Genomic DNA, 24,226 nt, shown 5'->3' on the forward strand with positions numbered 1-24,226 from the left:
TCTTCCCAAATATACTACATTTTATTTCTCAAGAAGGCCAACATTGCATTACACTTTAATAACTTCAGCATATTTTTCTCCTTAAATATATCTGTATAACATAATACCAGCAAATATATAGCTTAAAAAAAAGAAATTTAAATTAAAAATTGCTTTGGGACTGAAACTGTGTGCTTCAAATTTTCCCCACAGCAGTTTACTGGCAGCTGGGTTATAAACCCCAGAAAATGGGTATCTGTGGTTGGTAATGCTGACACAGCCTCATTTTATAGTGCTGGAGAACATCTCAGCAGAGAGACCAGCAGATGCACACAAGCTGCCAGAAATCCTACGGCTAATCCCTATGTGCTTGTTCTGCTGTAAGATGATAAATTGATTTAAATTGCCAAAATTACAAATAATAATTTAAAGAAACAAACCCAAAAAACAACAACACAGGAAAAGAATCCCCCAAACAACCAAACTAAAAAAAACTCCAGCAAAACTGGGACTTGTGCTTCTAAGAGGCCCCGACCCGGTTTGCAAATCACTTCTCCCTGCCACCCAGCTTTGGCATCGCTTTGCCTTCCTTATTGCATATCTGTTGATCCATCCTGTAGCTGAAGTGTGCATGTAGTGTAACTGTAGTATGAAATAAAACTCTCAAAACAATTGGATTTCTGCCAATCAGATTGGTGAATTTTCCTTATCTCTGGATTATTTCTTTTTGTGGGGGTCTAGTGGTACTTTGGTTAAACCCAATGGAGGAAGTCCCACTGAAGTCAGTGATGCAGAAGGAGCATGTTCAAAGACCTCTCCAGACAACCTCTTTGTGATTCCCTCTCTCTCAGTCATTTTTTAAAATGTGCTCAATTATCACCAACTTCCAGTGTTAAAATTCACTCTTTTTTTAATACAAACATTTACCACAGAAATATGAAGGGAAAAGCCTTTAACTTCTTTGCAGGTTATTACCTATTTGTATGACACAAAAGAAAAATCATCATTTACAGTCACAAACTGTACATAGTATTTGGTGGGATTATATTTTGTGGTTTAGAGATAAAAAATGGATTGCTTCAGTGGCAATTAAAATAATTATTGACGAGATAGAAGACTTTGGAATCAAGAAAGGGTGATAATTTGTCTACAGAGACAATCATTGTAATACGTCTAACACAGAGGTTTGGATAGTAGAATGGTGAGTAGAGGGGTCTGGGGAAGGAAAGACACTGTCATGCAACACAGCACTACTTCTTGCTCAGTATACTCTTCAGGCTTCTCTCCACTGCTTCATCTAACTCTTCTTCCAGCTCTTCCTTCTTGGACATGGCCAGCTTGGACTGATAATCTTTTACGATTTGGTCTATATACGGTGCACTCTGAGTCCCATGCAGCATCAGTGTCCACTCCTTCAGCACACCCCGCTGGGGCTGGCTGCCAACAAACCCAATCTCCAGGGCCCAGGTGCCTCGGGGGTCTTCTCCCCAAGTGTGAGTCGTCATGAAAGGCCATTTGTCAAAACCCACCTTGGAGTCGTCATCCCTGGGGCGCCGGCTCAGCAGAATGGACTTTGTTCCCATCGGTGAGGTCATGTTGATGTTGAGGTCTCCTCTCCGAGTGGAATTCACCGTTATAACTGCCTGCACGTGTTCAAGGTACCGGACAAAGTTCTCCTTCCCCTCACAGGCATCGGTTGTCAGTGTGAGGAATAGTTTGCCACTTGGTGGTATCTTTCTGTGGGTCAAAAGATAATTAAGCAAATTAGAACAGTACAATATGGCTTATGCTAAAACTACTGGGTTTTAGTGCCTCACAGAAAAACACCGTATGATTTTCCTTATTAATACATGAAGAAGTAAGGAAATAATAGTTGCCAACTTAGCTGGAAAGCAAATGTTCCCCTTTAAGAAAATGATACCAAAACCTTAATTTGAAAATAATTATAAAATGTACACCTACACAAAGAGAGAAGTAATACAAGTTTAGAAGCACATATTGCTCTTTAAGGACTAACATTAATGGTTGTCTTTACCTATCACTACTATATTGGGTAGTTGCATAATAATGTGCATACTCAGTAAAAGAACCATGAGTAGTCAGTCATGTCAGTTTCCTTAAATGACAGCAGCAAATGGCTCTCAGGTGTTGGAGGAACCAATTGCACAGAATTTCCGTGCAGTGACATGAAAGCCTATGTCCTTGCTCTGCTTTGGAAACCAGCACAAACGTGGGATGCTGGAGTTGGCTCATTTGAAAAATAGTTTTCCATAAAGATTTCCATCCTTGAACACCTCCCGTACATCAGTACATGCACCAAGGAGAGAAGCTGCACATGTTTAGCGAGTTACCAAAGTGCTGTCTGGCCCAGGAGCTGAGGCTGTAAAGTACCTTCTAAACCTCTTGGGGTCAGGATGCAACTTCAATTACCCAGTGCCTCAGAAACTGGCTGGCAAAATACATGGAAAGTGTAAAAATGCTCTACATCTTCACCATCAGTGTTCTTTGAGCAGTGTGACATTTTCCTCTGTCTAAAAGAAATAATTGAAAGACAAGAATTACAGCAATCATTACAAAAGGGACCAAGTCACAAAAGACTCCAGTCACCTTGTCATTATCTTGTCTTCCAGTGGCTTCTCCCTGACCTTAGTTGTGCAAATTCAAATCTTTTGAAGGGCATTGACTACACTGTGGTAATGAATACCTTCTTTTCAAAAGAAATCAGTACCAGCTTTTTCCCTCTGCTAATGAAATACCACATTGTTTGGAGACCAGTGAAAGCATTTCAGTCAAGCCTAGCTTCCAGGAATTCTTTTCTTCTTGAGATGAGCTCCAGATATTACACTTGGTACATCACTAAGTGGCTCAGGCCAGTCTCTGCCCTCTTTCCGTAGAGCATTACCTTCTTGGAAGTACTTGCAGAGCAAAACATCATTTAGATTGAGATCCTCAAGGCATTTACCTTAAACTGAAAATCCTGCGTTGATCTGAGTATTATGGAGCATAAGTTGGCATAACATGAATACTGTATAGCTAAAACATTTGAGCATCTAATATAATACCCTTGAGATACTTATTTTACATGCCAAAGCACAAGAAAAATGCACTACATGCAGACAGAGACCTGTGTTGATCTGAGTATTATGGAGCAGAAGTTGGCATAACATGAATATTGTATAGCTAAAACATTTGAGCATCTACCCTTGAGATACTTACTTTACATGCCAAAGCACAAGAAAAATGCACTACATGCAGACAGAGGTGAAGGACTGTAATTTCATACTTGCCATGTGCTTGCAGTTTGTCTGCATGGGAAGCCTCACTCTCAACTCAATCTGAATTCATGTTGTCTCACAACATTTTCACACAGTGGACAAAGCTTTGTCAAACACTGCTTCATTCCCAGAGATGTGACAAGCGTTTTATCTCCTTCAGTTAATGAGGAGGGACATCACTGTATGAGTATTTTCTTCCTGTCCAGACTAAAGCCCAAAGAAACAAGACCAATGTGTTCCCACTACATCTGCTCTGCAGAAGGCTTGACAGCTGCAAAAAGCTTTTCTCTCCACCTTCTCAAGTACTGCAGTGCAAAAGTTTTCTCAGCTCTCTAAAAACACAAGCAAAGGCTTCCTCTATTTCCCTTTCCTATTAACTAGGATTGAATAGTCTCTGCTTCACTAGGGTAATTATTGTAGTCTAGGTGAAATTTTCCTAAAAAAACAGAAAGAACCAGGGTTAGTGGAAAAAGCCTGACACAAAGATGAAGAAGAGAAAGTAGATTTTCCACAGCCTTATCACGTGCCACTACCCAACTTGTGTGTGTATAAATATATACAAATGTATATAGTATGTCCATGGCCTAGTAGCCAGTGGGAGATTATATATAGTACATCCACTTTTGTGTAGTACCTAGTGGGAGATGAGCAGAGGGAGCTCCTGTGTGCTCCTATTCCTCAGTTAATGGACTACATTGTCTGAAAACTTTGTATTTCCCTAAACCAGCCAGAACCCTTGTCAGGAAAATTTCCTGTTGCTAACAAATGTTTCTATTTTAAATACTGATTGTTTTCAGGACACGGTATATTATGTCAGTTAATTATTTCCTGGCCTTTTGCTTAATTGACAATGCTGCTCTGAAACACACCTCCATATCAACTACTCACCTTCATAAATCTATACCAAATACATAAGTTATGTATAGAAATATCTATATTTAAATACATAAAATGTTGCTTCAGCAAACCAAACTGAAAGAATAACCCACTTATCCACAGCAGAAATGCAGAGTTTTCATTTCCAAAGAATCTCTGGAGATGCTGGGACTTAGCTAGCAATTTTTTTTACAGTGCAATTCAAAAAATTTACATGTTACACTTCATAATGCTTATCATCTCCTGTCAGTGACATTTTCATTGGGGAACACAAATATTACAGCAGTGCTGTTAATATATAGATGTGTCAGGCAATTGACAAATGTGTCAGGCATCCCTTACAGCCTCCAGAAATAATGTTCTCTCCTCCTCTAGGATGATCCCCATTTCAGTGCCCTAAGATAAATGAGATTATTGTGCATTTAATTATTAATATACTAGAGATATCCTAAAACTAGATTTGGTATTCTCATTTGTTTTGTACCTGTGAGTATGCATAAGACAGATAAATTAGAGCTCCGCTGTAGAACCTTGAATCATGCAAATTCAATTTGCAAGCTATGTGCTATGGTAGCATCCTGATTTGTTTTCTTTTCCCAAAAGAATAACGTTCCCTTCAAAAAAGGCACTGAAAAGTCAAATTTCAAATTGTATAGATATAATTTAGGCCATTATTAAGTTAGTATTTCAATTACTTAAATTAAACTAAAGCTATTGTAGTCAATTAGTATTCATTCATTCATTTGTTGACTCATTCACTTTAGCACATAAAGGTAAATCAGAAAATAACCTGACTACCTACCCTGAAATTAGAGAACTGAAGAGCTTAAAGCAAGCACAGTTGAATGCTGTAGTGCTCAGTGCTGGCACCTGTAGATGATTGTTTCAGTCTTCTGGAGATATAATTGTCTGCTGAAGAATCTCACAATGAGATATGACCTGGCTGATAGATATTTCATGTGGTAACAGTTTATGTAATTTACAGTGCCCATCTCCCAGATTTTCATTTGGGGATAGGCTCTTTATTCACAGAAACTTTAGCACAAACATACCTGTGAGTGCGCAGGAGAAATGGATGTTGCTATTAACACTACTGGCACTAGCATATAAGATGGGCTATAGAATTTACTGCCCCAGCAGGTCAGGAACTGAAAGATCATGCAGTTTCATCAAGCATTGTTGATAAAAAAAATGTTTTATCAACTTATTACTGGCAATGAGGTAAAATCCTCATTAAGTTTCTTTAACTGTCTTTGTCAACATAATTGTATGTTTGCAGTCTCCCAGATGCCTGGAAGAAGCTAAACACACCCACCACACTATTCAGACTTACTCAGGTTCCTGTATTGACCCTCCAACACAATGGAATCTCTCAGGAACAGTCTTCCAGTCTTTTGCCATCTTAACCATGGCTCCTGCATCTAGGACACCATAGCCAAACAAGTGGTTGAACTCCAGCCCCACGCCGTTCCTACGCCACCTGTGAACCTCATCATGAAGCTGGTTTCTCTTGGAGGTGAGCACTGTCAGGTGTTGCATGTCTCTCCATGTCAGATGCAAGCTGTGGAAGAGCAACATACGAAACAAACATTACACTATTTCCAAGCAGATATTAAAGAAAAACTGTGCTTGAGTAAGGCGTTGGGTGAAGTTTGCTTCTATGAGTAACACTGGAATTGTAACTACACACATATCAGTAGCAATTCTTCTATTGATCTCAGTGGGAATAAGAATAGGTTTGAAGTATATAGCATATATACTTTTCCGAGTATGTTTTCCAAAATTGCAAAACCACTTCTTACTAAAAACTTCTTTTAACTAGACATTATAGATTCCACATGCAATTTTTAAACTAATAAAATGAGTAAGATATTATACCAGATCCTGAGAAAAATGCAAAAAATTCAAGGTTTATAAAAAAATGTCACCTGGTTTTCCTCTTATATCTTGCCTCCTATTTCTTGCCTGCTCCTCCTGCTGTTCCCATGGACCTTCCAGGATCCACCCTCAGAAGCCCTAATCTGATGGAGCTGCTGAGCTCTCACGATCCAGGTCTTAGTAATGTCAGGATTCTGTGACCATGGATATATGGGCCATGGGTGGCTGCAGCTTTGCAGTATAAGGTATGGCAGAGGTTTTTCACCCATGTTGTGTTAGAATGGATGGATGCAGTCAAGTAACATTTCCCTAGCTGAAATGGTTATTTTTCATCATCGCCTGTCTTCCTAGATATACAGTGATTATGAAAACAGGAAGGGCACTTGTTATTCTAAAAAGCTTTAGAACTGACATTCTAATTCTACATAACTAAAGCTATTCCAGTAGTTTTATGATGAACTCTTTCAACATCACAATATGTCTGATTCAAACCATCAGCCTAAAAGGATGTGCTTTTCAGCTTTCTGTGCCCCAAGTAATAAGCATGTGTGCGTGCTGAATGTGCACCAGAATAGCCAATTACTGTCATTCCCCCAAGGTGGCACAAGACAGCTGAAAAGAAGATATCACTTGCATCATTCCTATTGAGATCTTTTAAGAGCTTGCTACATATCTTAAAGCTCTACTTTCTATTTCATGGATTGGTCTGATTTGAGAGACATATCAGTCCTATATTGCTCAGGAGCTGACATAATGCAGGCAAGAACAGGCTTCATGGGAGATTGTCAGTGATCCCTGGCAAGACTTGTCGTCTGATTTGAGAGACATATCAGTCCTATATTGTGTGTGAGCTGACAGACATAATGCAGGCAAGAACAGGCTTCATGGGAGATTGTCAGTGATCCCTGGCAAGGCTTGTCCAGAACAGTTCTGCACAATACAATTCAATACAGCCAGAAGGATATGGGAGACACTGACAGCTCCTTCTCTCTCCTACTGCCTTCTCAGCAAAGCCTAGAAATTCTAGTGCAAGCCAGGGGTATTAAGTCTAATTCCTGTTCATTATAATGGGATTTATGGGGAGCTCAAATGAAGAAGAATGATAATTATGTCTGAAATATTTAGGTTCCAGTCCAGTTTAAACATTCAGTGGTCAGAAAATTCATTAAACATTTACATTTTTATGGCCATATTAATATTTTATATAGTGGCTGTCCCACTGAATGAATTTGATAGTAGAAGGAATGATCATACAAAGCTAAACATTTGGCATGTGTTTTACATGTATACAACCTGAAAAATGAGACTTGGACCAAGCCATGTTCTGAGCAAGACAGCTATTGCTCTGCTAATGTAAACTTGGCCTCCTCTGACAAATCTTCATTATTCTGAACTGTTGAAGGAAACTATGCACATAGTACTCACTTCATGCCGTGGTTACAGCAACTGAAGCTCTGTATCTAAGCAAATGTTGCCTCAGTTAATGAAAAAAAAATAACATAAAGTAAAAAGGTGGTGTAAGTTATTGAAAGGAAAACTTTTCCTAATCAATAGAGAAAAAGATGAATGATTTCAAGAGATAAAAAAGGTTCCAGTGTCAGGAATGCCATTAAGATGGTAAACAGACAATGGATATTTATTCCTTCATATAACAAAGCAATTACACAGCAAGCTACCAGTAATGGGTTAAGAAAACAAAGAAAACATTCCACACCACCATTGCCAAAAAATATTGAGGAACTGATTGTTACTGGATGACCTAGGTGCCAAATACAGACAATCTGAAAAAGAGTTAGACAACTTTAAGGAAGATCAATCTGCCTGTGGCTATTAAACAGAAGAGACCCACTGCTGTCTCTACAAATCATGGAGCAACAAAGCTCTTGTTGAAAGATCACTCTTAATCCCCATTTCTTGTCCTCTTCCTAAGCATCTGTCATTGCAGACAGTATCCTGGCACAAGATGAACTCATGTCTGATATTACAGGGTCATTCCTACATTTCTGTAGGCTGGGCGTTTCACAGAGGACATGTGGAGAAATTAAATAATCTCCTCCTCCAAACAGTGCTAGAGATGTCTAATCCCCATATGCAGAGGATGGGGAGGACACAGAGAGAGCCAGAGAGCCAAAATACATCTGCCATGCAACTTTGGCAAGGCTGTTGCTCCATCTGCAAGTCACCGTGCACGTCACTACTGTAAGAGGTGGCTTTAGAGCTGGTTATTGCAGCCCTGTGCCACAGCCTGCACTGAAATGATGAACACCATTCAACAAACCACAGGCCCTCCCCTCCCTAGAGCTCATGAGGAATTTCTCAACAGCATACTTAGCCTCCAGGGCCAGGGCAAACACTCCGGCCGCTTCAGGGGCAGCTGCAGACGTGCCTGAATGACGCAGGGTGCAGTTGCCATACAAATCTGTTGTAGCCTGCAATGATATTAGATGCAATTAATGAAACCAGATATCCCGTTTTTGTTCCAGCTACAGACTCAGAAAAAAATACAGAAAGTGGAGTTTGTGCCCTTGCTCATTAATTGTGTTCCTGCCCACGATCTGTTCTCTTTTTTGGAAGGGTGTATCAATTTAAAACCATGGTGAGACACATTCAGAGCATAAATGAAAGAGCAAGTCATCAGGTAGTAAACCAGTGGTCATTATCACTTAGAACCCATCTATTTCTTACCAACACAGTTTAACCAAAGGCCCTAAATTCTCTTCTGATTATCAAAAAGATTTGAAACTAGAATTGTTAACACTATTAAGCTTTTTAACATTTGTCCAACTCTGAGACCAGCAGCAGCACCAGGCTGCTGTCTTCTGTGCAGATTAGTCACTAGCAGAGACCAGAATAAAAACTCAGAAATGCATTTTATGGCAATAATTACAAAGATACCACAGATCATTTTGGCTGGTATCATCACAGAGCTGACTGAAGACAGAAACTAGTGCTCTGTCTGCTACTGCATGTGGGCATTTAGGATTGGCCACAGATAATTTTGTCTAGTATCATCACAGATAGATGACAGATGACTGAAGACAGAAACTAGTGCTCTGTCTGCTACTGCATGTGGGCAATTAGGATTGCACAGTGCATCTTGGGGATTTGAGACAGGGCCATGGAAACTGTACAACAGCTTTTTGCAAAAACTAACCTTGAGTCAGTATGCCTGCATTTTCCACTCTGTAAACTGAACCAAGACCTGGCCAGTCTGAAGGTACTGAAGAGCTGAAGAGCACTGATCACTACAGTGGAAGAGAATCCCAAATACAACTGAACAGAACCTGCCTGTTTTCCAGCTGTAGGTATGGCCTTGCAGCAACAGCAGGCTCTGGTAATCTGAACCCCTATATGTCCTCTGTGGGTTACTAAATGCCATTCTGCTCTGTGCTGCTTGTACAGCAGAAGTCTGCCAGTACAAGTAAATACGATCTCAGATGTTAACTTAGATTTTTAGAGAGACCTTTTGTCACACTGTCCTCCAGAAAGAGGGAAACGGAACTTTGTAATCGGATTTCTGATAAAGGAAAGCACCAACTTTCCTTTGAAGCTCTAAAAGATGGAAGATCATTGCTGTTCTCAGTAAAAATACCACATCTTCTCAGCTGACAGTTTTGGCACCCTCACATACTGTAAATGAGAAAATATTCATCTCAACAAAGAACCATCTGCTGCTCCAAAGTACACAGAGTTACAATAGGTCATGCAGATAGACATACATCATGCACAAAGACAGCAACAGCAGCACAATAGTATCAGGACTCACCACACCAGCTTCTGGATTTCTCTTCCTCCCGTTACTAAAAGTGGAGGCTAAGGTTGAAGAGCAGCTTTCATCATACAGAGCTGTCCGTCCATCGTTTATGGCAGAATTGATGGAGATTGTCCACATGCTCGATGCATAACCATCACAGTTACAGTCATCATAGCTGCCTCCATCTCCAGAGGCCCAGACATAGATGCTGCCTTTTCCACCCCGGCCCTGTGAGAGGGGAAAATCGACCCTCTGCAGTTAAACGAGTTAAAGTGCAGCAACTTTAAACTTTGGAAGAGCTCAGGGCTGAACAACAGGCCCGAGCCAAAGCTGACTTAGTTGAATCCTGGAAGTCATGTAATAGATACTGTCTATGTCAGCCATTTAACAAAAGAATCTTGCACACAGACTGACCAACCTGCTTTAACGTGAACCCGGCTGCTTTAGGAACTTTCACATGACCGTGTGTAACTATCTGCAAGACATGTTAATAAATGTATCATTTTAAGAAAACTTCCCAACTGACATCACCAGATGTTTATTTGCAAGAAACCCCTATCCCCACCATGGCCTGGGCTCTGGCCAAGCCCTGGTTCCTGTTGGCTGGGAAGTGTGTTATAAAAACCCCATTTGCAGTGACTTTGGAAACATCACTTAGGAGTGAACACACTTTTAGGACATCCCAGTTCCCTGGAAAGTTCTCCAAATCACCACTGCAACAGACCAGAACTGTGGGTTCTGGATGATGGTAAAATATTTAGGCAATTGGTGATGTATCTTTCTCAACCACTATTCTCTCTCTCTCATACAGTACTGATTAGGTGCATTATCTTGCTTGTTTTGTTCGTTGCTGAAGTCAAGTGCATAGTAAGCTTATTGCTTTATTTAATGTATTATTTTGCCTCTGTGTTGCCTTAGTATTAGTAGTAAAATAAGACCATTCTTTATTGGTGTCCATGTCTTTTAAATCACCCCTATCAACTGAGTGCATAGTAGGCTTATTGTTTTATTTAATGTATTATTTTGCCTCTGTTGCCTTAGTATTAGTAGTAAAATAAGACCATTCTTTATTGGTGTCCATGTCTTTTAAATCACCCCTATCAACTGGCAAAAAAACTGCACATCTAATTGTAAAGCTGAGCATCTATAAAGGAGAGATGTGGTACAAACAAAACATATATGAAGCTTCAGTTGTGATACACAGACCTATGCAGGTTATTAAATCCAGGTAAATGGTAGCCAAAGCCACCCTTGGTACACAAAGCACTTCCATTTATCACCTGGTTTGCTTCACACCCTGAAGGCTCCCGATGCACATAAAAGACATTTTATGGATTCATAAGCATTTATATCATGGTCTAAGTGCCATAAGAAATATGGTACAAACAAAACATATATGAAGCTCCAGTTGTGATACACAGACCTATGCAGGTTATTAAATCCAGGTAAATGGCAGCCAAAGCCAGTTCTGCAACTTTGTGTACACAAAGCACTTCCATTTATCACCTGATTTGCTTCACACCCTGAAGGCTCCTGATGCACATGCTAAGACATTTTATGGATTCATAAGCATTTATATCATGGTCTAAGTGCCATGAGGAAAAGTGTTCTTTGGGATATACGTCATCTCACAGGCTGTTTGTAAGATCCAGTCAGGTTCAGACAATGGCTAAGAAGTTCTACCAGCACCTTTTTCTCTCAATACATTTCTTTTTCCAAAAGTATGATTGGCTCAGAGCTGTTTTTCTGACAAACCAGCTTCTACTTTTAAGGAGAAAATAAAACTGTGAGGCCATACAAATAATCTACAAGAAAATGGCCCAGAAATTATGCTGAGATGGACAGGACTGACTGTAGGTGAAGGGCCACTATAAAGGCTTGCAAATAATTAAACAAAAGAAATCTACACCCTCTCCCCAACTTCCAGATAGGCAGGTAGTGGGAAGGGATCCACTCAGCTCCTTCTAATTCCATAATCAGAAGTAGGAGATGCCTGAAAGAGAGTCAGATGTGAGAACTTCAACTCTCAGGGAGAGATCAGTGCTATGGAACTCAAAGCTCGGACCTCCAACTGATTCCAGCACAGCCACCGTTTCTCTCTATGTTTAGTTCAAGTAATCCAACATTTACTTCCAAGAGCACCAGAAGTCTGCAAGGCTGGCATTTAACACACTGTTTAGACGCACTGAGCAAAAGGCTAAAAAATTTCTTCTGGTCTTCTCATTGCCCAGCATGAAATGGAAGTTAATGAATATACAAACTTAGTAACCTGCAGTGGCATTTTAATAGGGAACCTTTTCAGTCAGGATTTTAAATCAAATCTGAGTTCCCAGCAGTAGCTTCTATTTTTCATTGCACCCCACTGAACAGAGCAACCTCATTATTTCAAGCATGTTAGTGAGTTGCATTATAATCCACTGAATTGCACAGCAGGATTGCTGACACTGGGATATGTAACATCTCAGGCCACAGATTTTCATAATAAAGATAATGACTATGAAAAAGCTCACTGAAATCCATCTAAGAACTTCCACAAAGGCCTGGTATCAGTTGCATTTTAAGGGAGGAGAATACTGTTGCAAAAATATGTGCCTTTAAGAACAAAATCATGATAGCAATTTATTTTAAAAATAAAAAATCAGTAGAACAAGACCAGTTGTGCCTTTTTTCTCTTTGACTTCCATATCCCACCTTTTGCTCTGACTGCCATTAATTTACAGGGCCCAAACCTCATCTTTGGACTGCCTTCAAAGGCTACATCCCAATCTTGTCACCACCATGCCCACCTACACCACCTCACCACGTTGCAACCCTCTACCTGCTTTGGACAGCCTCAGTCCCAAAGGAACAGGTGGCTGTCCAACACAGAAAGCAGGTGGCAGGAATAGGATGCTTGTCATGTATGGACCCGTTCTTATCAATCTCCTTTCTTGCCATTTGAAAGGGAGAGGAAACACTTCAATGTCACCTGAGAAATTCACTAAAGTGCTAACATGAATTTAACCTCTCCAGTGTCCAGCATAGAGAAAAGAACTTCACCCTGCTCAGCAGGACTGTTCCATGCTGCCAAGCATTTTACCCCATGGATGGGATTTGTAGCAGAATGGCAGAAAATCTCATGTATGGACCCGTTCTTAAACAGTCTCCTTTGTTGTCATTTGAAAGGGAGAGGAAACACTTCAATTTCACTTGAGAAATTCACTAAAGTGCCAACATGAATTTAACCTCTGCAGTGTCCAGCACAGAGAAAAAACCTTCACCCTGCTCAGCAGGACTGTTCCATGCTGCCAAGCATTTTACCCCATGGATGGGATTTGTAGCAGAATGGCAGAAAATGCATGTAACAGATTGTTGGTGTGAAGCAAGGCGAATTCACAGAGGAACTGAAATTCTGGGATGGGTTTTATGCATGCAATTACTGTAAGTTTGAGAATGGCCTCAGGATATCGCTTTCACAGGAGTCACATCCATAAGTGGGCCTTACAGTTAAAACCTACAACTCATCTCTTAATACTCTAATTTCAGTTGTCTTTCTTTCCTAGCCAGGACTGGAAAGATGAGCAAACACTGCTGGAATAAACTGACAGCAGCCCATCTGCATTATTTGTGATGATGCTTAGGACTTGTTGCTCACATGGCCCACAGCCAGACCCCGCAGTGGGACTGCCTGCACAGGCAAGCTGCTTGGTGGCTGCTCTCAGGCATCCTGTCGTTTACCAGGTAGAAATATACGGCTTCAGGAGAAGTGAATTTTCAATTCTCTCGATAGTAGTAGTAATAAAACTGATCTAGTCCTGATCTAGTGGGTGACATCCCTGCTCATGGCATGGCAGGGGTTCAAGAATTAGATGGCCTTTAAGGCCCGTTCCTACTCAAAGCACTCTATGATGGCCCAGGGGAAAAAAAACCCCAAAAAACAAAACAAACCAAAACCAGTCACACTAACTAAACATCATTTTTAAAGCTCCTATTTGCACCTCAACCTTATGTGAACCTAAAAAATGTTACTAGTGTGACTCAAGCTGCTGTACATGAGGACCGAAAACGGGACTGAAGAAGGCAGCAGTAACATACACTGTAACCACCAGAGGGAGCCTGAAGGAAGAGTCAGGGAGAACACAACACCAGCAAGGTTGTAAGACACATTTAAAAAAGTATCTTTCCTCCAGAATCCTGTAGAAACCTGCTCATTTCCTCCAAAAGTGATGCATGGCCTGGCACTCGCCCTTCTGAGCCATCTGAAGATACATCTCACTCAGAGCTGAAAATGGATCAGGGTGTGTTTAATACCAGCCCAAGAGAGGCCCAGTTCTCAATTCAAGATGAACCAGAATTAAATTTTTGGCAAGGCTATATGCTTAGTAATTCACAGACAGTTCCTGTGAAGATCTCTTTAAGAAAAGAGCAGGTTTTCTATTTCCAGTGTCCTTAGTAGGAAGCACTATGAGGAAAAAAATCCCAGAGAAATATTCTTACTCCTTTTTCTCATCTTCCACAAGTGCATAATCCCAGAGAAATATCTTTTGTGAACTACCTTGCAAAAGTGAGCTGGCAGAAGACTTCAGCCTTTCTCACTACATGTAACTTCAGGCATATCTTCAACTATGTTTTTTTTTCATTCATTATGCCTGCTTGTTGTTTTCTTCATTCATTATGCCTGCTGGGCTAGTACCTGAGCCAGTGTTTCCTGAAGCTTTGATTGTTTGATTGTTGCATAGCCACCTACTGTTGCAGCCTGAAGAGCTGCTGGTAAAGTCCAGGGTCAGGAAGCAAAAAGGGCCTTTGCATAATACCCACAGATGTTTAATTCAGCCACGCAGTGAGATTTTTAATAGAGTCCCAAAGCATATGTGGAGGGTTTTTCTTTGTTTTCGTCATTTTGTGTTGATTCACTTGATCCTTAGAGAAGCTTTCTTAATAATATGAAACAGGGAGTTGTGGAGACCCTGGGAGGCATTCCCTGGGTTGGGGAAACACAAGAAGCTTCCCTTGAAAGCCAATAAATTGGCTCCTTCCCCTGTTCCTATGTCTGTCCCTGAGCCACTCCCTCCCTATTCCCTGATTTGCCCTCATCTTTGTACTGCCCTGAGACCAGGGTCACCCTGGGGGCTGCTTGAGAGAGGGGAACCTAGACCCTCCACATGTGCTTTGGGACTCTACACATCTCACTTCATGGCTGAAATAAACATCTGTGGATATTATGCAAAGGCCGTTTTTGCTTCCTTACCCTGGACTTTACTAGCAGCTAGTCAGGCTGCAAAAGCTTACTGCAGAGGTGGCTATGCAGTACAAGCCAGCTGGAGGCAGTGAGTCCTTGGCATCCCTGAACTGCTGCCCATTTTTTGTATTGCCAGGGTTTTCTGGAGCCTGCCTGCATGTTCCTGCATCCCTGACATCTCTGACTCCCCTAGCTCCTCCAGCTGCCAGGATGATTTGCCTAGAGCAATCTGGTAGCCTGTGACTTCTTGGATCCCTTTGCTCCTTTCTATACTGATGACCTGGGCACTGTTAAAAACCTAAAGCAAAATCTAGGCAGAAACACTTTTTTGACAGCCAGCCAAGCAACCTTGATTTTACCTCAGAGATACCTCAGAGAAAACATAGCAGGAAACATATTTGGACTGCCAAAGTTTGCTACCACACAGGTTCAGCGGCACAGTTACCCTGTTTGAGCTGAATGCCTTTGCACTTCTCCTACATCCAGTTCCTTTTGAAAGCCTGGAGATGCTGAACTGTAACCCTGAAAAAGCCCAGCACAGCCACAAGCCATGCAGTTCAGCTCAGAAGAAACAGCAACAGGGTTATCCTCTCAGATTGACTACTGATGAAGGCCCTGTTCCTTCCCTGCTGGCCTAACCTTCTGGTATTCAACAATGGAAGAGGAAAGGCTGTTTTGGCAGGAGCAAGAACTCAGTTCAAAACTCGGTTACTGTGCAGAGGATAACTATCACTTGGAACCACACTTCCAACATGCTTCTGCTTTTTCTGTCCCTTTCACATTTTGCTGTCTTTAATAACTGTCTGTTCAGTTTATCCCAGCAGATTTCTGAAACTGTTGGGGTCAAGTAATAACCACCAAACTTCAAGACTGCTGTATATGAGACTCTCAAAAAACCTAAGGCATATAATTCATAAGCCACATTAAAAGGCTATTTTAGAATTGGTCACAGAAAAGTACTGAACTCACGTATGCCAACCCACAATTAATTGCATAATTGTTAATACCTCCTTTACCTAAAAATAATGCTTGAGCCATTTTCTACATCTAAATTGCTGTTGAAATTGGATGGGCTTCTTTTAGCCAAGAAAAATGTATGTAAAATTGTATTTCTGGTGAAGAGAGGCAGCATTAGGTTTCTGTGAGGGTTCAGTCTAGCAGGGCAATGAGGAGGGAACTTGGAAAATGCTAAGGCAAAACCTTTTAATTAGCCATTTCTTTTTTGCTGGATGCTGGGCTGTGTACCAGAAGTGATAATACAACAATTCCACAGGCCTAATTCTAGTATCAATATTATTTGCTAAAAAATCAATCTCATCCTCTTCTCATTATTTCTGAGCTAGGTTATCACTGAGAAAGGCTCTGCACACCCAATTTACTCTTTAGCAGTGACAATGCTGGTTTCCCTTCCCAGTATTCTCAAGTGGTGTGATGAACTCTGGCCTTATAGGTTCACCTGTGCCCCTGGAAGCACCATGGAAAGGTTCCCAGCTTGCAGTATCAGCCTTGCTGGGAAGCTAAACCATCTACCTGCTGAGCTGTGGCACAGAGATTAGGCAAAAAACACTCCTGGGGGCAGGAGAGACAAAAAAATCAGAGTTTTCAGGCTACATTATTGTCTTGCCTCCTTAGAAAACATCCCTGTCGGATGACCAGGGTTCAGAATTCCAAGCAGATACAACATGTGTGGTTTGTAATGGTAATAAGGTTTGATTTTATGTTAGATTAATAAGACAAGGCATGGAATTATAATGCATATTTCAGACACAATGGCAATACAATGGTAAAGGGCTCCCAAGTTATAAAGAAGCTTGCTGGGCTTCCTCAAAAAGTGAGTTATCAGATGGTTGCCAGATCATAAATTTTCTTGTTCTCACTTAGCTGTTGAACAATAAAATGATGTTAGAGGCATCTAAATCTATACACTTCATTAACATGATATTTTCAAAGAACAGTAACACAATTTCTATGTACTTGGAGAGAGTCAAATGAGAAATATTTCCTTTTTTTTTCTTTTTTTTTCTTTTCATTTTCCTTTCTTCCTTCATTTCTGAGCCCAATTACAAAGCCATGATGTGACTATGAATTCTTAATACTGCTCCCCTGGTAATTTGTACTTGGGCATTGTTTTCTTAGGTAGAACTACATTAGGAAAGCAGTAATGTTTTCACCAGCACAAGCAAAAATGTTTTATGTCTTATATATTCTGGCTGAGAAGGTGAAGTCTCAAGGACTTAATTCAGTCCATGAGCAACCACTCACAACGTCCTAATATAAAAGTCTACATCATAAAAATGCAATAAATAAGAGACAAAACTTCTTTTTGTTGCCTTAAATTCCATTAACTGAAGCTGGAAAGAACTGGACTCACAAAATATCAAATAGGAAATGTCTACTGGAGACTACACTAAAACCAGGATGTACCATAAAATGTAAGTGGAATTTGTTCTTGACCTAAGTCGCCTTTTCCTGTTTAAGAGGATGGCTGATACAATTCTGGATGCAAGATACTAGAGAACAGAAAGTCTCTATTTTAGAGAGATGTGTTGTCACAGGATTTCTATCTATCATCTTTACCTCCCTCTGCAAGCCTTCTAGCCCCCAAAGTGGTAAGCACAGACGAGGGGTATGTAAATCAAACAGCATTGCTTTGTTCAGTCATACTATGCATACAATGAAGGCAAGGCCCCATCATTAGGCAAGTACTATAAACATTAAACTTTCAGCCTAATTTTAAAAACTAGAGATTTTTAGAAGTAAGTCCTTTCCAGTTACATCCCATATAAGTATTTTCTAGCAGCTGAAAGCTGCATCAGGTAAGAGTGTTCATCTGTGTTCAGGCCAGTCCTGGTAAATTGCCAAATACTTGTGGACCTCTGTGTGTATGAAAGTCTTTTCAAACCCTATTCCCAGGTTCTTGCTAATTCAACTGTGAGCTCATTTATCCTTGCAGTGCAACCACCACTACTCAGTGAAGCCAGATCACCTTAAAAAATTAGTGGGATTGTGTCTTAGTAACAAAAAGCAGCTTGAGTACCTTTCCCAATAACTTCTGATTCCATGGGTTATGCCGACACCCAGTTCAGGCACACACTATCCCTTTTGTGCTCAGCCTTAGATATAGCTAGTAAGAAAGCCCATAAAGGAGTTGCCAGTGTGATGACAGACTGTGTTGTCCTTAATCATGCTGCCCGGTGCTGCCTCTATTCGTGCTATTTACCTTCCAAGCGAACAGCACTCCAAAATGAAGGTATGATTAAGGCAAAGGCAAGAATGAGTTTAACACATGTCAATAATGGATAATGGAAGAGGAAAGGTAGGAAAATAGAATCAGAAAATAGTTTGGGTTGGAAGGGACCTTTTAAAGGCCATCTAGTCCAACTCCACTCTGAAATGAGCAGGGACATCTTCAGCTACAAGAATTCCTATGAGAAATAGAAGACATGTTGGCCTTAGTCCACTTGGTTATAGCTGGGTGACTTCAAGACATAAAAACAGGCATATAAACGTGAAGTTTCAGAGTTTCTGTAGCTTTTATCCTATTGTCATTATCAGGTGACTAGTTACCCCCACATTGCTGTAGCTCTGGAAGAAGAAATTCTAAAGGACATGAAAGTGGAATGGAGGTTGTGGGAAGGCTGAAACACTTGGCAGTGTCCTCGTTGAATTGGACTCCCCAGTGTGGTGGCAGCAAGGCAAACATTACCTGTGTTTGTCAACTCAATTAAATGCATATTCTATGTAAGAATTCTGTATCACTCCTACTTACTGATTTGTATTTTATTGCATTAGAAACAAGGATATTAATCTTGCTCCATGCAAGAGCTCTTATACTGCCTTCTAGGACATTTGGAAGTATTGCTTTTAGTTTAAGAACACATTTTTATTCTCAGCATGTTGCTTCCTCCCCGCCAATATTTCAGCTTCATCATTAATTCGTGAACCATAACTCTAGTGAGAATCAGCTCTAGGCTGATAAAAAGAATTCCTACCTTTTTTTTTTTTTGCCTCTCAGTTTATAAAAGATACTTTTTAATAAGCTAGGAGGGTTACACTGAAAAATAATAATAAACTAGATTTACATTTTTACAGTCAATAGAGAATGTGATGCATATATTATAGACCTAAACTAGGTAAAAGGGTATTATATCAAAGGCTTGTTAGTCTTCCTTTACATGCAGCCAGCTCTGTAGTAGGTTTTTCAGAGCACCATGGAGAATACCCAGCATCCACTGACAGCTTGAAATATCGCTAGAAAATCTGGCTCTCCAAAAAAACCAGATCAGAACAAACTATACTCATAAAAACTGTTCTATTAGGAAATGTAATGAGCAAAAGAAGGGTAGATACAGATATGATCATAACACAAGGGGAGTTATTTGGGGTGGAACTGTCCCATCTTCTGTGGGAGACTGCCAGGAGATAGCTGGGATACTGCCACTACAAGGTTAAGTGTAATTGCCCCTGGACAACAATATATTTTTTTTAGGTAGAATCCAGTACAATTCCTCCTAATTCTGCAATGGCTGACAGAACTGGTTTACTAATGCTGTCTCTCCTGTTAATTTTTTGTCTCCTGATAAGAGAGACATATGTCTCCTGATGAGAGGAATCCTTGCCAGAGCACAGCTCACTGTCACTGTGCTCTCTCCTTCCTGAGCCTTCAACCCTAATGATCTCAGGGCCCCTTCTGATCTTAATACTGCAAATTGTTTCTTGAAGAGAATCACAAACGCTCCTGAAGGCAAGGTATTAAAAAGGTAATATGCCCAACACTCTTGAGTATGGGACTCCAACCAAGCAATAAAACAGAAAAGAAAAATCCCTACTCTGATATTTAACATTCAAAGAGAAGGTGAATTCCAGTGTAACTGCACAAATTAAAGCATAGGGCAATATGACAGCAAGTTAATTCAAAGGTATTTTATATACCAAATTACAAAAAATCCCCATGATTATGATTTAACATTTACTTTTCTTGAAGGGTAAAATAACTCTAGCTCAGTTTTCATTCTTCCATCTTTTTTGCTACTTTTACACAAGTTCTCCATTGGACGAGGACAACACAGAAATTACATGGAAACTTTTCTGTGTTCAAAGTTTATATCTGCTACAACCAACATTAGTGGAAGAGAGAACAATACATGAAGGTGCTGCTAGAACGATCACACACTTAAGAAAGATTCTCCTCAAGACCAAAATGTTTAAGGGGATCTTTATGGAAACACTAGCTAAATGAAAATCACAAGAAGAAACACAGCCTGTGTAAGGTGACTTCAGAGGGACTCTGAACTCATCAGAGGTTTGTACAGTTTATACTACAAAACTGAGCAGACTCAGAAGGAATTTTTGACAAGTCTTCCAGTGTTACTGCAGTACACTGCCAATTTTATGGATGGAAGCATGAAGATGACTATAATCCCTCTATTACAGGCAAAACATCTGAGGCTCAGCATTTGAGAAAGGTTTGGATGCTTCACTACTTGTCACAGTGGTAGATTTAATTATCATGTCACAAAACAGAATGTGCTGCTTATAGTGAGCTGCTGATGAAGAGTGGGAGAATCTGGCACAAGTAAAAGGAAGAAATAATTTGGATGGAAAAGTGAGTAACTGTGGAGCTCCCACAGAAAACCATCGCAGATGTTCTGGGTAATTTCAGACCTTGTCAATACAGAAACCCATCTATATTCAGCCAAGGGGAGAAGGCTGATTCCCTACAGCACCAGGGGTCAGCCATGGTTGTCTTGGCTGCATGACACTAAAAGAGGTGGAGACAAAGCCATGCAAGGTTGGTTTGTCTGGGCTAATTTATTTTATTTTTGAGTTGTGGCACACACTCTTCCCCCAACCATCTTATAGGCTAATTTATTTTTGAGTTGTGGCACACACTCTTCCCCCAACCATCTTATAGCATACAGGTTAAACAGATTACAGAATGATATTGAGTTTCTTTTACAAAGACCACAGACTGCTCCTAGAAGGAGCTGGGAATGTGGGAATAAACAAGGAGACTCCTGGATGATATTAGTCCAGGGACACCTGAACTGCTGCAGTTCAGTCACAGCTATAATAATGACCATACATGAGTGACCCAAGAGACACTCCAAATCCAAAACAATAATTAAATTGGTAACATGCCAAAACAGAAAATGCACTGTCAGTAGCTCAGCTGACATATTTCAACCTGGGGAATATTTACAGGTTCAGGCTCCTCCATTTTGACTGTGATGGCCTATGAAAAGCATCTCTAAGCTGACTAGAGATAAACAGAGTATGCTGAGAATTAAATCAATACCAAAATATTGCAGAGTGAACATCAAAGGTGAAAGTTTGATAATTTGTCCAAATGCATTGTGTTCCCAAGTCACTGGTTTCAGCACAAGCATGCACACACCATTCTGCCCCAGAACCCAGATTATTGAAAGTGTTACCTTATTCACACCATCTGCCATTGCTTGCAGCGTTAACTCTCTAGGTCCGTCCACAGTCTTCCCATTATCAGTTGGTCCCCAGCTGGCACTATATATATCTATGACTTGAGGCATATGACTGATGGAGGAAGCCTCAATAATGTCTGTCATAAACGGCTGGTCCAGCATTCGGATACCTGCAGTTTTAATCAACAGAAGCATGAAATATGCATTACCCAGTACAAAATGTGATCTCAGCACCTGCAGAAGGCCCCCAGTTACAGGTATTTTAAGTCACTGGCAGTTTTACCCATTCAGTAATGCTGCACTTGACGTTCCCATGTCACCAGGGTGTGCTTACCCAGCAGGATGCCAGTATTAAACACCAAGGCAGCATGGCCCAGAAAGACAAAGAACTTTATTGTTAGCTTTCTAATTACACAGTATTTTCCATCTACTCTTTGAGAACACTTTAAAAATAACTGAATTCAGCAGTCTCAGAAACCCAGTGCCTAAATAATATCAATGGCATTTAAAATAAGATTTTGTAAGCTAACAAAAAAGAGTAAGGCACCCTCCCTCATCTAATTTACATTCATTTTGTGTTCACATGTCATTAGTTTTTCAAGTAATTTTTCTATTTATTTGGGTGCATCTCCAGAATTTAATCAGAGGAGGGAAACATCCTACACAGCAATTTCCTGGAAAAATATCATTCTGTCAACATGCAGATGCAATAGCAAAATACGGCCAGCATGTGGAGGAAAAAAGCAAACTAAAACCCACTTTCTTTAACTCATACTGCAGTAGAAGTTAAAGAGTTTAAATGATACAATCTTAGGACATGTCAACTTCATAAAACCTCAAAGTGTTGACTCTAAGTGAGCCAGAGTGCAACAGACAGCAGTGCAAGCCCTTAAGCTTCCATTGTGCCTCACACACAGGACAATTTCACTGACAGCCAACCTGTCACTTGGCCTCTGGATGACACCTGAGTAACCAGGGATTCATTCCAAGCTTAATTTGTACCCCTGAGTTGAAGTTCAGCTTTTGCCAATGGTTTAGGACACAGATTGGGCAGAAATCAGTGCCAAACAGTGTGAATGGAAATAAGGATGCTGATTTAGAAGCCAGTGGCTTTATTATATTCAATAGAAACCCAAATGTGTCAAATATAAGGCTGGAAAAAATGTGGTATAAATTTCAAATTGAAATCAGACCAAAGCTCGATGTCCTTGGTGGGCTAACTTGAGCTAGAAATGATGAAGTAAAACTCAATGGGTGAGAAATTGATTCCCATACTTATAAAATGCAGATCTGGAATCAGCTTCCCATTCATTCTGCAAATATGGACTCCAAACCATGACAGCAGCAGACCCTCAACTTTCATGGACTTCCAGTGCCATGGACCACACAGTGGTCTTACCAATGCACATGGTTCTCAGGCAGGGAAGGCTGGCTGGCACTTCCAAAAACTTGAGGGGATTTTACTACAAAGTGGACAAACACAGAAGATTATTTATAGGCTGTTGGTCACCAGAAATATTGTCACACCTCTTGATTTTTAAGCAACCAGCTTGAAGTTGTAAAGTTATATGAATAATATGGACATGGTCCAGACAAAATCCCATGCATCAATTCAGATTCCTTGAAGAGTAACTCTTGAAAGAATGTAAATTTTGTGGATGTCCCATCCCTGAAGGAGATGTTACCCTTCCTGAAGAAAGGAGATATTTATTAGACCTGCCCAGCCAGTTACTAATTCTCACTGAAATTTCTTGGGTGAGAGCTCAGCAAACATTGCTTGGTGCCCTTCTGTGGTGGAGATCCAGCTTTCAGTCGTGTAGGTGACAGGTGAAATGTAGCCTTCCTCAGATTCTCCTGACACTACAGTGAAACAGGGGCGGGCCAAGCAGAGCAGAGCTGTCCATGTACACACACTGTGGACCATCTCCAAGAAGCAATGAGTACAGCCATGCTGATGTTCTGGTGTGGATCAGAGAAAGTGAAGTGAAATTCATAAGCATCTATCTCTGCCTGCTGTACCTCAGTTCTCATCATGGAACTGTCTGAAGAGTGGGAAAACTGGATTTCTTCAGATTCAACATCTCCACACATGGTGTGGAGAGCCTAACTCACTCCAAGCAGTGTATTCAGTATATATGTGCAGAGAAGAGCTCATTAGAAGCAAAAATACCCAATACACCCAAGGTGTGGATGCTGGGTGCTAGGTACCACCACCACCACCATTCTCTGCATCTGCTCCTATGACTCTGCATCACTGTTAAAACAGATGAAACCTACAACCACAGAGATATACAGCACTGCAGGTCCTGCCCTGTGAGAGCCTAAAGAGTAAGAGCAGCATAAGATTTGCCTTTTCAAATGGTTTTTAAGTGCAGCAGGAATTTATACTTTACCTCCTGCAAAATGAGATTTGCCACAAACGATTCTATAGCTACGCAGGGAAAAAGCACTGAAAATCAGCATACAAACAGGAGCTGGTATATGAAGGAGCAGAGCTGCTCTTTTGCACTGTTATTAAAGAGCCTTTATTTATAAGGCCCTTGATTGAAAAGGCAAAGCCATGGAGAAATTCCTCTCTCTAGCTATTGTGAACAGTAATAAACACATGGTCTGACACTGATCTGCAGCCCTGTCCTTGGCAACACCCTGTGTCTCTGCTATTTACACCTTGGATTGCTACTATACCTGCCACTTTGGAGTTGTAGGCAACTCCCACGCCGCAGATGTTGTTGTTGGCAGCAGCAGACACCTCTCCTGCACACCTTGTCCCGTGGCTGTGAAAAGGAAGGCAGAGAGACCAGATGAA

At 40.7% G+C, this 24,226-nt stretch overlaps 1 protein-coding gene across 1 annotated transcript in view; it reads right to left on the reverse strand.

The window, feature by feature from the left end:
* The window catches only part of PCSK2 (proprotein convertase subtilisin/kexin type 2), a 99,292-nt gene continuing 75,066 nt past the window's right edge, over window positions 1-24,226 (reverse strand). Inside the window, exons 7-12 of the mRNA XM_039718961.1 lie at window positions 24,106-24,194; window positions 21,415-21,590; window positions 9,775-9,990; window positions 8,337-8,437; window positions 5,464-5,691; window positions 1-1,716 (exon numbers count right to left, since the gene is read on the reverse strand). Coding sequence (XP_039574895.1) covers window positions 1,230-1,716; window positions 5,464-5,691; window positions 8,337-8,437; window positions 9,775-9,990; window positions 21,415-21,590; window positions 24,106-24,194 — 1,297 coding nt within the window. The 3' untranslated portion in view covers window positions 1-1,229. The remainder of the gene's footprint in view (window positions 1,717-5,463; window positions 5,692-8,336; window positions 8,438-9,774; window positions 9,991-21,414; window positions 21,591-24,105; window positions 24,195-24,226) is intronic.

This window comes from Passer montanus, unplaced genomic scaffold, assembly GCF_014805655.1.
Source record: "Passer montanus isolate IOZ18808 unplaced genomic scaffold, ASM1480565v1 scaffold40, whole genome shotgun sequence".
In the NCBI taxonomy this organism is placed as follows: domain Eukaryota; kingdom Metazoa; phylum Chordata; class Aves; order Passeriformes; family Passeridae; genus Passer; species Passer montanus.